Source organism: Canis lupus, chromosome 16, assembly GCF_003254725.2.
Source record: "Canis lupus dingo isolate Sandy chromosome 16, ASM325472v2, whole genome shotgun sequence".
NCBI lineage: Eukaryota > Metazoa > Chordata > Mammalia > Carnivora > Canidae > Canis > Canis lupus.
Window position 1 is genome coordinate 24,614,243 of NC_064258.1, and position 17,006 is coordinate 24,631,248.

The 17,006-nt window shown below is 36.5% G+C and overlaps 1 protein-coding gene across 7 annotated transcripts in view; it reads left to right on the forward strand.

Moving 5' to 3' along the window:
* The window catches only part of KAT6A (lysine acetyltransferase 6A), a 114,119-nt gene that overhangs the window by 34,345 nt on the left and 62,768 nt on the right, over positions 1-17,006 (forward strand). For 2 of the 7 annotated variants that reach the window (XM_025440861.3, XM_025440904.3), the window contains exon 1: positions 10,199-10,368. The exons of the other annotated variants lie outside the window; for them this stretch is intronic. In XM_025440861.3, the coding sequence (XP_025296646.3) occupies positions 10,315-10,368 (54 nt within the window). In that variant the 5' untranslated portion in view covers positions 10,199-10,314. Of the gene's footprint in view, positions 1-10,198; positions 10,369-17,006 lie in introns of those variants that run through there. 7 annotated transcript variants of the gene reach the window in all.

Below are 17,006 nucleotides of genomic sequence, written 5' to 3' on the forward strand. Positions count from 1 at the left end.
ATAGTTCTGGTACAGTATGGGGCAAGTGGTAGGCCTGTGAAGATTTTTGAATGAAGGAATCAAGAATGCATTTCTCCAGTTGGTCCAGTTTGGGTTTAGTGGCCTTGTGGGGGTGGGGGTTGGTGGATGGACAAACACAGTAGCCACTGTTAATAGGCTCCAACTGAACCTACATTAAGATGCCACACCTAATGTTTTTTGGAAATAATAATTCTGTTATTAATCATTATACTTGTTAATATTTTTATTTGAATAGAAATAATATAACTCTCTTGTTAAGAGTTATCTGTAAGCATAGGTCTAAACTCAGTTTAAGATTTTTATTGAAAACAATAGCACTCTTTTTTTCTAGCTATGTAATGCAGTGGATTGAGTGACATGCTATGGGCCAACCAGATGTTTTAAAGCATCAATAATGACATTTAATTTTCATGTTGCTCTCTTATGCTTACCCATGGAGGCTTCTGCTACTCTCTTAACCAGTTATGGGAAATTCATGACAGAGGGGTCTGGAGTCAAGAATGTTTGGAGACATAGTAGAGAACAAAAAGCTTATAAACTTGGGTGGAAATGACTGGTTAAGTAGTGAAGGTTAGGATGATTATATAATTTGTCATCTAAACCAGGTTGTTTTTGAAAGGGTGTGTCAGGAACAGGTATAAACCTGGTCTGGTTCCACAAATCTCATTGAGGGGGAGGTGATAATCAATTGTTGCAGGATAGGGCGGTCTGAGTCTGAGGGCTTTTGTATTGGAAGGAGACTTCTCTAAAAGTGTATAGGAGAAAGGCAAGTACACTCTAGGCTTTCATAAATCCTTTTGGGAACTAAATGTAAACAGAGCCAAGAGTAATATAGATCAGTCCTAATTAATAAATATAATTGCCTTATGGATAAGGTTAAAATCCTAGAATCAGAACCTAATTATCTTTTACTTTCCCATTGGAAACTAGTATTGTGTTTAGCTGTCATGTTCACTGAAAGAATATATGAGTTGTCTGATACACAAGCTTCTGGCCTACTGTCAATAAAATGTTATTGAGTGTGTTTTTGCACTAGTGTGGAAAGATTTTCCCAGGTAAATTCATACTCTCTTGCCATTTTGTCCCATAGGTAGTTGTAGTATATACATTTGAGAATAGGTTGGAAAGATGGGCTTTAAGATTAGTTTCAAACACATTTGAACTCTTACATTAGGGAGATAGAGTTTTATGGTCAAGAACACACCACAGAATTTTGTCCTCCTTTTTTAAATTCCAGTCTTGGATTGTTAATGGGAGCATTGTGATTGAGATTAATAGCTGTGACAGGATGTAACAAGATTGACTCAATAAAGATAAACTTAACACTGCAGAATTGGGTTTATTATTTTTTTGTTAGGTAAATGTGTGCTTTTTAAAAATGAGACTGCTTTTGACAAGGATGCTAATTTCAGATGTTTTGAGAAAACCAGAAAAAAAAAACTTTAAAGATTTTACAAAGAAGGGAAAACACATATGTACACGTTAGTCATCTTAGGGCCACCTCATGTTACCTTTTCTATGAACACACTTGTTATACCTTTCCTGTATTTTTTTTTTTTTAACTCTCTTGCTAGGTTATATACACATAGAATAGTGCTATGTATATGGTTGTTTGGAAAGAATCAGTTACTGTGAAGTTTCCTGAGATAATGGCATTATAAATAATATTTCAAAATTTTAGTCTTATGTAAACTAATAATGCTTTTTTATGTTTTAATTTAGAGTCCTTTATAGTCTCCATTTTATTTCATTTAATCAAGTCAGACAGATTTAGTTATTGTTATCTCCACTTTATGGAGGAGGAAAGAGAACCAGTATGGGTACCTGGTATATATGTTCAACAACCAATTAAACTAAACTCTGAGAGCATTATGTTAAAGGTGAGGGGTGATATGTGATTTGAGGCACTTGGTATAAAAAGCAGTCTTGCATGGGATAGTATGCATGCAGAGTCATACACTGTAGAGTTTATATTAAAAGTTATTTTTCAAGGTAAATTATTGTGTAGGTATTGCTTTATTCACTTTTCGTATTGCTTTATTCATAATTTTAAAACCTTAAGACCTTATTAATCAAATTTAAAATGCCTTCCCTTTGTATAGATTTTCTGGAATTGTACCAGTACAGTTGCCATTAGCCACATGTAGCTATTTCAATTAATTATAGTTTAAGAAAAATTAATGGTAGCTGCATTTCAAGTATCTGGTAACTCACGTGTGGCTAGTGGTTACCATATTGGACAGCACGTATGTAGAACTTTTTTTTTTTTAGAACCTTTTTATCACCACAGTAAGTTCTCTTAAAATATCACTCTTCTTCTTCTTTTTTTCTTTTTTTAAAAGATTTTATTTATTTATTCGTGGGAGACAGAGAGGCAGAGACACAGGCAGAGGGAGAAGCAGGCTCCATGCAGGAAGCCTGATGTGGGACTCTATCCTGGGACTCATGGGATCACGCCCTGAGCCAAAGGCTGACTGACGATCAGCCGCTTAGCCACCCAGGCGTCCCAAATAGTGTTCTTAAGGACAGTATTAAAGAAAATACCACTTGAAGACAGGTTTTATTTTTATTTATTAGGCTTTAGAATTCTTGTAGTTAAAGATGTTAGCTTTAGATTATATATCCTAATGAGAAGAGCTTTGTGATTTACTCTCTGTGGAGTAAGCTTGTGTTCAAATTCAGCCTAATCTTTTATTAGTCTTTTTGGCTCTATTTAAATCAGTCATACTGGGTTGAGGAGTAATTTGGACCTAAGTAACACAAAATTTGCAAATACATATTTTAGATCGTTAATGCTTAATATCTTTTAACCTTAATGTTTAATATCATTTTCCTTATCAATGGAATGAAGATAATGAGATAATGACTACATGAAATTTCGATTAATTGACTGAGGTTTATGAAGTTAAAAAGTTGAATCCTGATGAACCTCCTAGTCCCAGCAGAACTCTTTGCTCTGTTTTGAAGTTATCTCAACTTTGGCTCTCCTTCTTTAGACTTAGCCCTTAAAGTCAGGACTCTTGAGTTTAGTGCCTCATGGAACAAGTGTGTACTTGTTAGGTAGTTGCTTTGGACCAATCACTGTGTTAACATTGTTTGCTAATTCTTTTATGACTATCCTTAAACTAGATTATGAGCTCCTTGAAAGTAGGAAATCCTGTTTTGTATGTAAAATACTTGTAGTTGTAGAAATTAAGAACAAAAGAGACTTTAGAGGTAAACATGTCATATTTTTAATTTACCAATGAAGAACCATGACAGGTTAAAGTTATTTTCCCATCATTGGATGCCCATCTAGTCCATCTAGGACTAGAAAACCTGGATAACCTTCTATCAAGCCATCTCAATTACTTGATTGTTAAATTTAATTTTAAGGAAGTCCTAAGCAATACTGTTGGTTGAAGACTGTATTTTGTGTTATAAACTATGTCAATGTAGAACAAAGTTATTTATAACTCCTGATTTCAACACATGATATTTCCTGTTTGTTTCTTATGACACATTCTTAGGGGCAGATTGTATGCTATTTTTGGAGATGGAGCATTTTGATATTGAAAAAGCATTTTTCGTTTTTAGACTAGAATAGATTGAGTGGTTTCTCAGGTTAAATAAATGCTCAGGGTCTGTATTTTCATGTATTGGACTTGGTAATAGTAACTTATATAATATGTCATGGGGTTGGAGTGTCCATTTATAGAAACAACTGTTTCTATGAGCTATGAATTTTAATCTCTATTTTTATATTCCATTTACAGTTTCAGTTTCAGTATTACTATTGTGTACATACACACTCACAGAGTACTAAGAATAGCAAACTATCCTGCTACAGACAAGATGTAATATTCTGAGGTACCTGAACTATTTCTTAAAATTCATTTTCGTTCCTTATAGTCATTGGCAAAGTGTCATCGGATATTCATAAGGTAGTTGTTATTCAACAGGATACTTTTGCTTCTCAGGAATATTATTGGTTTGCTTCTGTGGTAGCATATGCTTGTAGTTGGGATGGGCCAGACCAACTCAGGCTTTTTTGCAGAATACTGGTTGTTTCCCCATGGGGTTAGAATACTTTCCTGCCTCCTTCCTTCCCCTAAGAACTGAAATCAATTTCAGAAGGGAGTCTTTGCTTGTGAATCAAGACTTTAATTATAGGCTTTCTTCTTTTGAAAGGCAGTTTCCTTTTTCTGCAGTTCTTCTTTGGGTGGAGTGCTGTGTGTGTGTGTGTGCGCGCGCGCGCGTGCGCGTGTGTGTTTGTGTGTGTGTGTGTGTGGGGGGGGGGTGTATGCGCACGCGCACGACCCTGCTTTTAGCATTTGGATCTGTGCAGCACGTTGGCTTTCTAGACATCCTTTGTATAGTAACAGCATGTGCGGAGGGGCTGGCAGCCTGTAAAACAGTATTTTCTCCTCTTCCCCCTCCTCTCAACCTCCTTCCCTCCCTAGATTTGGTGACATTACATAGATAAATGTGCTGGCTAGGAAAACAGCAGAAGGAATTGAGTGTCTGCCAAAAATTTGCAGCATGAAACCAAACTGGCTGCTTCAGCCTCGCTTTCCTGATCTCTTATTGTGTGTGTGCAGTCTACACTTGTCAGGGCTTTCCTTGTTGAGTGTTACGTCACGATGTTCTCCACCCTCATTATACTGTCTTTTCTTTTGAAAAGCTACTGTCCTCAGGCTTCAAACTTCAGGCTTTATTTATAATACTGTTATGGTGGTAATATTGAAGATGAAATATATTTAAGTCTGAAAGAGAAATTTTAATTTGATGTAATATTGACATAGGATATGTGTATATACATGTGTGCACATGTGTTTCTTGGCAGTTATTAGGCTAGTGTAGAAAAGGTACTGGTAACAACCTGAAATTATTACATTGCTTTTAAAAAAATCTTTCTGTTCTTCAGGAAGAGAGACGTTTTTCTCAAAGGACTTTGAAGACAGCTTAGAGAAGTACTGATTTTTAACTGTTGATCAGGATTGCAAATAGACATTTCTAGAACAGAAGTGATTTTGTTTATTTACTGTATGTTGAGTTAAAGAGGATAATATGCGATCTTTAAATTTGGGATTCTTATTTTCAAGACTGCTGATAAAGTTGAGTATCTAGACTATTAATTATTTAAGAGGAAAAACTTACTTTTTATTCTGTTCTATGATTTGGTGAGACTGCTTAAATCCATGTCTAAAGAAAAAGTTTTAGTTATTAATTAAAGCTTTATATAGCCCTTAAAAAAATAAGATAAGGTCCTACTTCTTTTTTTCTGAATCCTTTAGATGCCTTGTAGTTTAGTGAAGCATAAATCTGAATAGGTTCATTTGGGTGCCTTTAACTACACTATTCTTATTGCATTTGTTCCTTATGTGCTACTCTGTATTGTAATGTATTTTACTTTTTTTTTTTTAAAGATCTTATTTATTCATTAGAGACAGAGACAGAGAGACAGAGAGAGACAGGCAAAGACACAGGCAGAGGGAGAAGCAGGCTTCCCACAGAGAGCCTGATGTGGGACTCCAGGATCACGCCCTGTGCCAAAGGCAGATGCTTAACCATTGAGCCACCCAGGCGTCCCTGTAATGTATTTTTAATGCATATATTTTATTTTTACAATTAGGCTATAAGACCCAACAGCAGGAAACCAGTCTTGTTACATCTTGTTTCTCTAGCATCTAACTCATGTCCTTATATCTGAGATAGTATGGGTAATAGTACATGGAAATAATATTAAAAATGAGACTAGAGTGAGGTGATTTCATTAGGTGACTTAGTCATCTAGGGCTTCCAAAACAGAATACCATAGACTAGATGGCTTAAAAAACAAGAATTTTTTTTCTCATAGTTCTGGAGGCTAGAAGTCCAAGATCAGAGTGCTAGCATCCTTGTCTTGCAGATGGCCACCTTCTTGCTGTGTTTCATATGACCTTTTCTCTGGGCATGCAGTCCCTCCCCCCCCCCCCCCCAATGTCTCTTCTTCCTCTTGTAATATATCAGGCCTGTAGGATTAGGCCCCCCACTCTTGTGACCTCACTTAACTCATTTATTCCTTAACAGCATTATCTCTGGGGTGCCTGGGTGGCTCAGTCAGTGAAAGCGTATTGCTTTCAGCTCGGTTCATGATCTCAGGGTCCTGGGATTGAGCTCCACATCAGGCTCTCTGCTCAGTGGGGAGTCTGCTTCTCTCTCTCCCTCTCTCCCTGCTTATATGTGAGTGCTCTTTCTCTGTCTCTCTCTGTCAAATAAATAAAATCTAAAAAGAAAAAACAAAAAAAACCCCCTATCTTTGAATATAGGATTAGAATTAAAGATTAGGGCTTCAACATATGAATTTGGGGGCAGGGGAGGATACAGTTCAGTTCATAACACTGAAGATAGAATGCCAAGTTACTGAGCTATCAGATACCATATCAGTCATGTTACAGTAAGGTAAACAGAAACTGAGAGAGTGTAGCCCAATGAATTGATAAAGCAGATGTTGGGAGAAGTGATAAGCTAAATGGGAGCATTGAAGTGACAGAGGTAATAACTTCCTTAAGCAGCTACTACCTCTAGAGCTGGAGGAAAAAAGAAAGAGATTGGGGTTATTAGAATCTAGAGGCTTTGTGCATGGTGTAAGAGGATGGTCTAGTTTCATTCTTCTGCACGTAGCTGTCCAGTTTTCCCAACACCATTTATTGAAGAGACTGTCCTTTTTCCAGTGGATAGTCTTTCCTGCTTTGTAGAATATTAGTTGACCATAGAGTTGAGGGCCCATTTCTGGGTTCTCTATTCTGTTCCATTGATCTGTGTGTCTGTTTTTGTGCCAGTACCACACTGTCTTGATGATCACAGCTTTTTAGTACAACTTGAAACCCGGCATTGTGATGCCCCCAGCTCCGGTTTTCTTTTTTCAGTATTCTCCTGGCTATTTGGGGTCTTTTCTGATTCCACACAAATCTTAAGATGATTTGTTCCAGCTCTCTGAAGAAAGTCCATGATATTTTGATAGGGATTGCACTGAACGTGTAAATTGCCCCAGGTAGCGTAGACATTTTCACAATATTAATTCTTCCAATCCATGAACACGGAATATTTTTCCATCTCTTTGTGTCTTCCTCAAACTCAAAATGGATAAAATGTGAGACAAGAATTCATCAAAATCCTAGAGGAGAACACAGGCAACACCCTTTTTGAATTTGGCCACAGCAACTTCTTGCAAGATACATCCATGAAGGCAAGGGAAACAAGGGCAAAAATGAACTTGGGACTTAATCAGGATAAGAAGCTTCTGCACAAAAAAAAAAAAAAAAAAAAAAAAAGAAGCTTCTGCACAGCAAAATAAACTGTCAACAAAACTAAAAGACAACCTACAGAATGGGAGAAGATATTTGCAAATGACCTATCAGATAAAGGGCTAGTATCCAAGATCTATAAACAGCTTATTAAACTCAACACCCAAGAAAGAAACAGCCTAGTCATGAAATGAGCAAAAGGCATGAACAGAAATTTCACCAAAGAAGACATACACATGGCCAACAAGTGCATGAGAAAATGCTCTGCATCACTTGCCATCAGGGAAATACAAATCCAAACCACAATGAGATACCACCTCACACCAGTGAGAATGGAGAAAATTAACAAGACAGGAAACAACAAATGTTGGAGAGGATGTGGAGAAAGGGGAACCTTCCTCTTGCATTGTTGGTGGGAATGTGAACTGGTACAGCCACTCTGGAAAACTGTGTGGAGGTTCCTCAAAAGAATTAGAAATAGAGCTACCCTACGACCCAGCAATTGCACTGCTGGGGATTTACCCCAGAGATACAGATGTAGTGAAAAGCTGGACACCTGCACCCCAGTGTTTCTACCAGCAATGTCCACAATAGCCAAACTGTGGAAAGAGCCTCGGTGTCCATGGAAAGATGAATGGATAAAGAAGATGTGGTCTATATATGCGATGGAATATTACTTAGCCATTAGAAACGATGAATGCCCACCATTTACTTTGATGTGGTTGGATCTGGAGTATATTATGCTGAGTGAAGTAAGTCAATCGGAGAAGGACAATCATTATATGGTTTCACTAATACGGGGAATATAAAAAATAGTGAAAGGGATTATAGGGGAAAGGAGAGAAAATGAGTGGGAATAATCAGAGAGAGTGACAAAACGTGAGAGACTCCTAACTCTGGGAAGTGAACAAAGGGGTAGTGGAAGGGGAGGTGGGCAGGGGGATGGGGTGACTGGGTGACAGGACCGAGGGGGGGGTATTGATGGGATGAGTACTGGGTGTTATACTATATGTTGGCAAATTGAATTCCAATAAAAAATATACACTAAATAAAAGAACCTAGAGGCTTAGAGGAGGGGCCCCATGGAACTTGGATTCACACCTTTGAGGGGGTATCACTGCTTGGCTGCTTTTAAACCTTGTAGAGGGGCCCCACAAAGTTTGAGATGCAGGCCTCCAAAAGGATATGTTGCTCTGCTGCTGCTGCTGGTACTCCTGAGGGAGCATGTTGAGGCTGGTTCTGAGAGAAATCAGTTTTCTGTAGGAAGCTGAAGACTGTCAACAATCGCTTTTGCTGGGAGAAAGGACCCTTACTAGGTGACTCTGGCAAGAAGAGCAAAAGGGTCTGGAGGGAGCAATTCCATTCTTTTGTCATTTTTACCTTCTTGTTTCCTCCTAGTGTTCCCTATTGGTGGAGCCTAATGGAAAGGTGGCTGACAGAAGAAATGACATATGCATTCTGAGCCTAGAAACACAAAGCAGAGTAAGGGCGAGCTTGAAATTGAGAGACAGCAGCTTCATAGCTGGCACAGATACTATTGGGAGTACAGACTCTCTGAAATCAAATTTGGCAATATGTATTAAACATCTTTGAGATGTGCGAATCTTTTAACCCAGCAATTCCAGTTCAAGAAATATATCCTAGGGAAATAATCCAAAAAGTGAGGAAAGATGTATGTTCAGGATGTATGATAAAAAAATTAGAAGTATTAAATGCTTATCAATATGGGATTGGTTAAGTTATCTTACAACATATAGTGAAATGTTATATAGCCATTAGAAAGATGATGCTGATTTGAATTTATTGATGTGGAAATAAATTTAACAAAAAACCAGATTATACAGTAACTTAATGTGGACCTATTTATGTGTTTTGTTTTTTTGAAAAAAAATGTATATAAGAAAAGCTGAGAACAACCTATATAAAAAGAGAGCACAGTGCCAGGTTGAAGAATACAGGGTCTGGAGTCAGACAGCCTAGGGTTGGTATGTGGGGTCTGCCACTTTTTGGGTAAATTAGTCTTTCTGGGGATCTGTTTTCTCATCTGGAAAATGGTGATAATAGTACATACCCCATAGGGCAGTTGTTAGGTCTAAAAGTGTTAATATTTGTAAAGCATGTATAACTGCTTCAAAAGCTCACTAATGTTAGGAGTATTATAGGGGAGGAAGAGAAAGCTTAGGAGATAAGTTTACTGTCTTTTTTCCCTTTATTTTTTTTAAGTGGCCTCCACACCCAGCATAGACCCCAATGTATGGCTTAAACTCATGATCCTGAAATCTGGATCTGAGCTGAGAACAAGAGTCAGAACTCAACCTGCTGAGCCACCCAGACATCCTTAGTTACCTAATTTTTAAAGTGAGAATATCATGATTTTATAATTAGGATAAACAGTAAAGCTTTTCTTTCTTTTCTTTTCTTTTCTTTTCTTTTCTTTTCTTTCCTTTTCTTTCCTTTTCTTTTCTTCTTTCTTTTCTTTCTTTCTTTCTTTTCTTCTTTCTTTCTTTCTTTCTTTCTTTCTTTCTTTCTTTCTTTCTTTCTTTTCTTTCTTTCTTTCTTTCTTTCTTTCTTTCTTTCTTTCTTCTTTCTTTCTTTCTTTCTTCTTTCTTTCTTTCTTTCTTTTCTTCTTCTTTTCTTTCTTTCTTTCATGAGAGCACAGAGAGAGGCAGAGACACAGGCAGAGGGAAAAGCAGGCTCCATGCAGGGAGCCCGACGTGGGACTTGATCCCGAGTCTCCAGGATCATGCCCTGGGCTGAAGCCGGTGCTAAACTGCTCAGCCACCCGGGCTGCCCAGCAGTAAAGCTTTTCTATTGCAGCTGAAAATGACAAAAAGCTGGCAAAGATTCTTCACTTCTGGAAATTCTAGAACTAACTCCAGGATGCTTTATTAGGTAGATTGGCATTTCCCACTGCAGCCTAGATGAAGATGACAACTGAGGCTTGTCTTTTGACAAGCTCCTATTCCTTGTGGGAAAACTTCATTCTTTCTCAGGTCCCTACAAATGCCCAGGGACATGCATTTTTATGGTGCTTCTGACTAGGTTCCTGATGCCGCCATCTTTTGCCTTGGTTCCTTGGGTAGGTTCCTTCTGTTATGCTTAGAACCAAACTTACTGCTGTGAATAATGCTGCTCTTTGAAGAAGGCAGGAGAACATCTGGTCAATTATATAGATAGAAGTTTAAATCTTGCCACACCATATTGTTAATAAATAGTACCACTATTTACCAGTAATGGAAACTCAGCATTTTCCATCTGTAAAGTCAGTCAGTCTGTTCCTTCTTGTCTCTCCTCTCCTCTCCTCTCCTCTCCCCTCCCCTCCCCTCCCCTCCCCTCCCCTCCCCTCCCCTCCCCTCCCCTCCCCTCCCCTCCCCTCCAAAAAATGAATTGACCTGTAGGTTATTTACTTGAGTGACTAAGTTGAAACTATTTAGTACATTAGGCTTAGAATACCTGACCTGGAATAATTTCAATCACTTTTACTAGTCATTACAGCTTTTTTTTTTTTTTTTTAAGATTATTTATTTATTTATTTATTCATGAGAGAATGAGAGAGAGAGAGAGAGGGAGGCAGAGACACAGGCAGAGGGAGAAGCAGGCTCCATGCCGGGAGCCTGACGTGGGACTTGATTCTGGGACTCCAGGATCACGCCCTGGGCTGAAGGCAGGTGCTAAACCGCTGAGCCACCCAGGGATCCCTCATTACAGCTTTTGATAATGATTTTTATCTTTGGTAGAATGAGTATACAGTTGACCCTTGAACAACACAGGTTTTGAACTGTGCAGGTCCACTTATATGTGAATTTTCTTTTTGTTTATTTCAGTATGGTGGTATAAGCATATTTCCTCTTCTGATTTTCTTTTTCTTTTTAAGATTTTATTTTTAGGTAATACCTATATCCAACATGGGGCTCAAACTTATACCCTGAGATCAAGAGTCACATGCTCTACTGACTGAGTCAGCCAGGTGTCCCCCCTTACCATTTTCTTAATAAGATTTTCTTTTCTTTAGCTTATTTTATTGGAAGAAGTATAAATATACAAAGTATGTGTTAATTGTTCATGTTATTGGTGAGGAGTCCAGTCAACAGTAAGCTCTTAGTAATTAAGGTTTTGGGGAATCAAAAGTTACACACAAATTTTTGACTGTGGCAAGAGGTGGGGTTGGAGGGCCAGAGCCCCTAATCCCTGCATTCAAGGGTCAAATGTATAATCTTTTTTGAAGATCTCTTCTAATTCCAAACACCATGATTCTGATAGTAGCAAAACACTGCACATACTATCAGATATGTATCAGTTACTGTTTTTGGTAGGTCTTGAAAAGAATAATGCTATTTGCCAATTTGTTCAAGCAGTTACTTGTTTTAGACCTTAGTTTGGCCAAAATAAATGCCTGCAGTTGCGGTTTCTTAAAAATGCAGTGAACAAGAAGGTCTTGTTGAACATCTTGCTTCTTCTAAACCATCACTTTTATACATTTTTAGCATAAAAAAATATTCCTGTGCTAATACTCCTGAACTCAAGTAGTACTAAAGACTTTTTTATAAGTAGGTAATGTACAGTGTGATTAATATGTCTTAATGCAGTCATGTAGACAACTACCATGTATAGAAAATAAATTAGTCCACACAAAATTTTCATCACCTTGCCTTTTTTGAGATGTTAAAATAAAACAAAATCTTGTCCTGACTTAAAAGGTGGCAGTGATTCCTTAACAAAGATAAGCTTTGAAGGATAGATACACTTTTGAAAGGGGATGTAAGAAATCAGTATTTATCAGATGCCTCTTATGTTTGAGTTACACTCCCATAACTTTATCCTGTTTAATCTTTATGATAACTTGAAAGGTAGATATGTAAATGGTACCATTTTACAGGAAGAGGCTAACTTGGGCAAAGTGATGCCATAAATAGCAGAACTCGGTCTGTCTCTCTGAGCTCTGCTGAGCTGATTCCTAGTGGCAGGGATACAGTGGACTTTGAAGGACCAGGTAAAATAATCTGGAGAAAAAGCATAAAGTGAGATCTCTGGACACAAGTGAATGGATTGGGAGTAGAGAAAGGGGAGAAAAGTAGTTTGGTATATATGATGGAAGGAATTGAATACCAGGCTGTAGGAGTTGGCATTTAGGGTATGTTGTTTAAGTTTTGAGCCAGGATACTAGCTCAATTTTAAAAATAGTGTTTTTTGGAGATTATTTCTGGATGCAATGTGCAGAAAAAAAAAATTAAAGACTACAGGGAGTCCATGTAGAAGATTGCATATGGTGATATGACTCCGAATTAGGGAAAAGCCATAGGTACATAAAACAAGCTAAAATAGAAAGTAAAGGACTGCAAAGGAAATGAGAAGCAGTAATAACTTAGCAGTATCTTATTTGGGTGAATGAAGAGAATGTTATATCACTGACAAAGAGAAAAGTGGTTTCGAAGAACCGATTAATATGGGAAAGAAAGATAACTCTCTACTGTTTCTTAGCATGGAATTTAAGCTCAGCAAACATGCACATTGTAATTTTTGAAGTCACCTCTGATTAGGAAAGAGAAAATTGTCATAGTATCTTGACAAATGGTTGCTTTCTCATTTAAATTTACATTAGTCTATACACATGGTAAAAGTGTAAGCTGAAATTGATCATTACTGATCTAATTATATCATTAACTTATTTCCCCAGTAATCTTCTTGTGTCTAATTGTACAAGTCATTGAATGAACTCATCAAAATCAAAATTCAATTTAGTACCTCTATTAAAATTTTGTAATGGCTACCGGGTTATGTTGGAACTGATTAAAATTATATAAGGTTAAAAAAATTATATAAGGTTACCTTACTGTAGACTATTAATAACAGAAAATAGACTTTTTTCCAGTCCATTCATATTGCTTTATTATTATATGTATTTTGCAAGTGTTTACTTTTGAGGAAAGGATGATCTAAAAAATGTTTAATAAGCCACCATGGAGTGCTTGATAGTATATGGGGTGCTGACAGATTTAAAGAGATTAAATCCTACCCAGGGACAGTGCCTATGAAGATATTGAATCTTGAAGAAGCTTTGAGTAAACCTTTTTTGGAGCTAAGCATGATTTTGCTGTATTTTAATTTCAATAAATGCTTATTTAGTACATACTGCATGCAAGGCGCACTGAAGAGGTGAATTAAGAGATCCAGGGTGATTGCTTACCTAGCGCTGTCTTTTGGAAAAGATCAAGAAAAACTAAATTCTAAACTGTCAGAAAGGATTTGGGAGAAGCAGGAGTTCATCTCAGGCCATTAATAGTGAAAGCATGAAGAACTGGGTAAAACTGAGCCAGAAGGCTTGCCTGACAAGAAGAGATCACTGTATTAGAATGTTCAGCTTTCTCAACAAAGTACAAGCACTTTCTAACAAAGTATTAGTTTCCTAAAGTGAGTTCTCCATGCCTGTTTCCCTTATAATACCAGAAATAACTAATTGTGCAGATAATCCTCTCAAAAGACTTATTTTTGAATTTTTTGGTGTGTAAGTGGACAATGTGAATAGTATTTAATTGTTTTTAAATTATTGTATGTGGGTTTTGTTTTGTATTTACAGACATTTATAAGTGCTTTGAAAATATCAGTACTGCTGCTTTTTTATTGTATCACATTTTTATGTTCTATTACAGTTCTTATCAAACTAGTTAATATCTACCGGGCTTCTTATGCTTTGAATGGTATTTTGAAAACCTGGTAGCATTTGTTTTCCTTGTGCTTAACCATTGAGCATTATTTTGATTTCTTTCACTATACCATGCCTAAGAATTTTCTCCTTTCTAAGCTGAGACTTACCTCCTCTTTATCCTTTGGGTATTTGTTATGTACAACAGAGCCATTATTTTTGCTTTATTATGCGTAATCTCAGCTGAAAATTATTTGTTACAAGTTCTATGAAATAAATAGCCATTGAAGAAAATGAACTTGTAGTTAAATGTACTACACTTGATTGTAACAGTGTGAGAAGAAAAGGGAAGGATAAACAAAGACCTTGGAACCATTAGAAGAATTCACAGGTAGGCAAAGCTGTAGCTTGAAGGAAAGTAAGGAAATAAGTTAGGTAGATAGATATGAGAGGAGCTTATGGTATTTCATTCAGAGTATGCTGGCTGGATCAGATACATAGCAGTCAGAAAGAGATTTTAGTTTGTAACTGAGCAGTACTTGACAGATTTTAATTCTTAGACTTGTCATACTAGAAAAACACTAATGTATAAGGGTAAACTATTTTTATGTACTTAGATTAAAAGGTGAAACCAACTTTGATGTGGGTACAGTGAGAATAAAATGATTAACATTTTTAATTCAGTAGCCAGAATTTGTGATTAGTAATTAAAACTTTTTTCATTTGAGAGGGGTTGAAACTGTATTTCTAAATCTAATTACTGCAGTCAAGATTAACATAATAAGGGATTCCACAGGAACAGTTAAAAGATACAGGCTTTTAAGATGAAGACAGATTAGAAATAGTTGCTTCTCACTGTGAGTTTTGACTTACTACTTAAATCATGCGATGTGAGACTAAAACATACCACTTAATTTTTTATATCATTTAATTTTTTAGTCCCAATTTTTATTACAATAACAATTTACCATTTAAAACATTTTTTTTAGTGTATAATTCAGTGGCATTGAGTATATTCACAGAACTTTGAAACTATCACCACTATCCATTTATAGAACTTTTTCATCATCTCAGAGTCTACTCATTAAGCAGTAACTTCCCCATTCCCTTTCTTCCAGCTTCTGGTAACCTCTATCCTACATTCAGCCTTATGCGTTTAACTAGCTTCTTCATATAAGTGGAATTATATAGCATTTTTGTCTTTTGTGTTATGCTAGATTTTTTAAAAAATGAGTTGCAGTAATTATAGATGAACATAAGTTTTTAACAATGTTTTTATAATTCTTTATTGATATTTTGTATTTAAGGAAGAATGATGTGACCATTATTGCTTAGTTAAGCATCTTTAGGTATTATAGGGAATCTTATATGAATTACGTACTTTCATACTCTTAATATTAACTATGTTAATTTATCTCAATAATTGCCAGTGGCTATTAAACTTGAGAAAATTTGTAGCTTTTAAGAACTCATGTATCTTTATTGCCTGGTAGCTTATGAAATGATCTTTTAGAGGTTCCTGAAGTCATAAGTGTAAGTTTACATGTGCAGTTTTTTCCCTTGAAAATTCTGGTGGTCATAAATTCTAGAACTGATTATTCATTTAGTCTTGAGAGAACTAGAAATAATTACATAGAACAAAATAGATTCTTGACTATTCTTTATGTCAGTGTTTAAGAACAGAGACCAGAAGATAGATTTGAGTTCCTCAGAAAATATTAGAAAATGGAGACAGTGACAAGTGCATAATGGTTTCAAAAAAATTAAAGACAAGTCTTTGGGGAAAAATGAAAATTGGATTTTCAGATTGGAATGTCTCAGGTGGGGCAGCTCCGGTGGCTTAGCTGTTTAGTGCCACCTTCAGCCCTGGGTGTGATCCTGGAGACCCAGGATCGAGTCCCATGTCGGGCTCCCTGCATGGAGCCTGCTTCTCTCTCTGTCTGTGGCTCTGCCTCTCTCTCTCTCTCTCTCTGTGTCTCTCATGAATAAATAAATAAAACCTTAAAAAAGATTTTGGAATGTCTCAGATGATGTAGAAATATTTAAGATATTCTAAATGATTGTGTCTAAAAATTCATTTCTTTCATCGTATAAATTTCATGTAGCAGAGATCATTGGGCAAAATTTTTGCTATTTTTGTTAAGAGCTATTTCCTTTTTTTTTTTTTTTTAAGAGCTATTTCCAAAAGCAAAAGTCAAAGTCAAATGCTACTCAGCTTGCCTATTTACTTATCAGAGCATCTACTTTGTATTTGCCTCAATGCTGCCATCTGGTGCTCCTTATGGAGATCTCCGCATGATGCTTAAGGCATCCTAAGGCAACAGATGACACAAGGTGCAGTTTAAGTGACTGCTGCCACAAATCTCCTCCTACTTTGGGAAAATTGAAGTGGGTTGCTGTGGCAAAAATCTTAATTTAGTTATTGAGCCCATGAAATTACTTTGTGAGATTACTTTGTAAACATTAGGGCATTTATATATTATTAAGATGTACATATCTTTCTCAGGCTCCTGCGAACTCATTTTTCTAAGATAGTATTTTTATTATATTTTATAGTTCTACAAGGTAATTTAATTAAGGTATTGAACACTTACTGGGTACATGCTATATATTAGACACTATTCTTACTAGGTCCTAGTCCTGTTCACAGTACCAGGAATACAGTCCTGAACAAACAGATAGAAATCAGAATCTTCTTAGAGTTTATATTTAATGAGGAATAAATAATAAGATACACACACACAATATGTATATTAGTGAAAAGAGTTAAGGGAAAGAAATAAATCAAGGAGGGATATAAATTATTATCGTTGATGAATTGTTTGATGCATGGTCAAGGAAAGCCTTACTGAGAAGGATTAAAGATTGAAAGGATCTAGGGAAGAACATTGCAGGTAAAGAGAAAGTAATTGCAAAGGCCCTGTGATTGGAGCATCTGACTGACTTGTAAAGAAAAAGCAAGCAAGGAAGCTGGAATAGAACGTAAGGGGGAGAAAGCAATAGAAGATGGGTCTGAGAGGTAATTTGTATTTATATCTGGGGGTGCAGATCACATTGGGCCTTGTAGTTCATTTGGC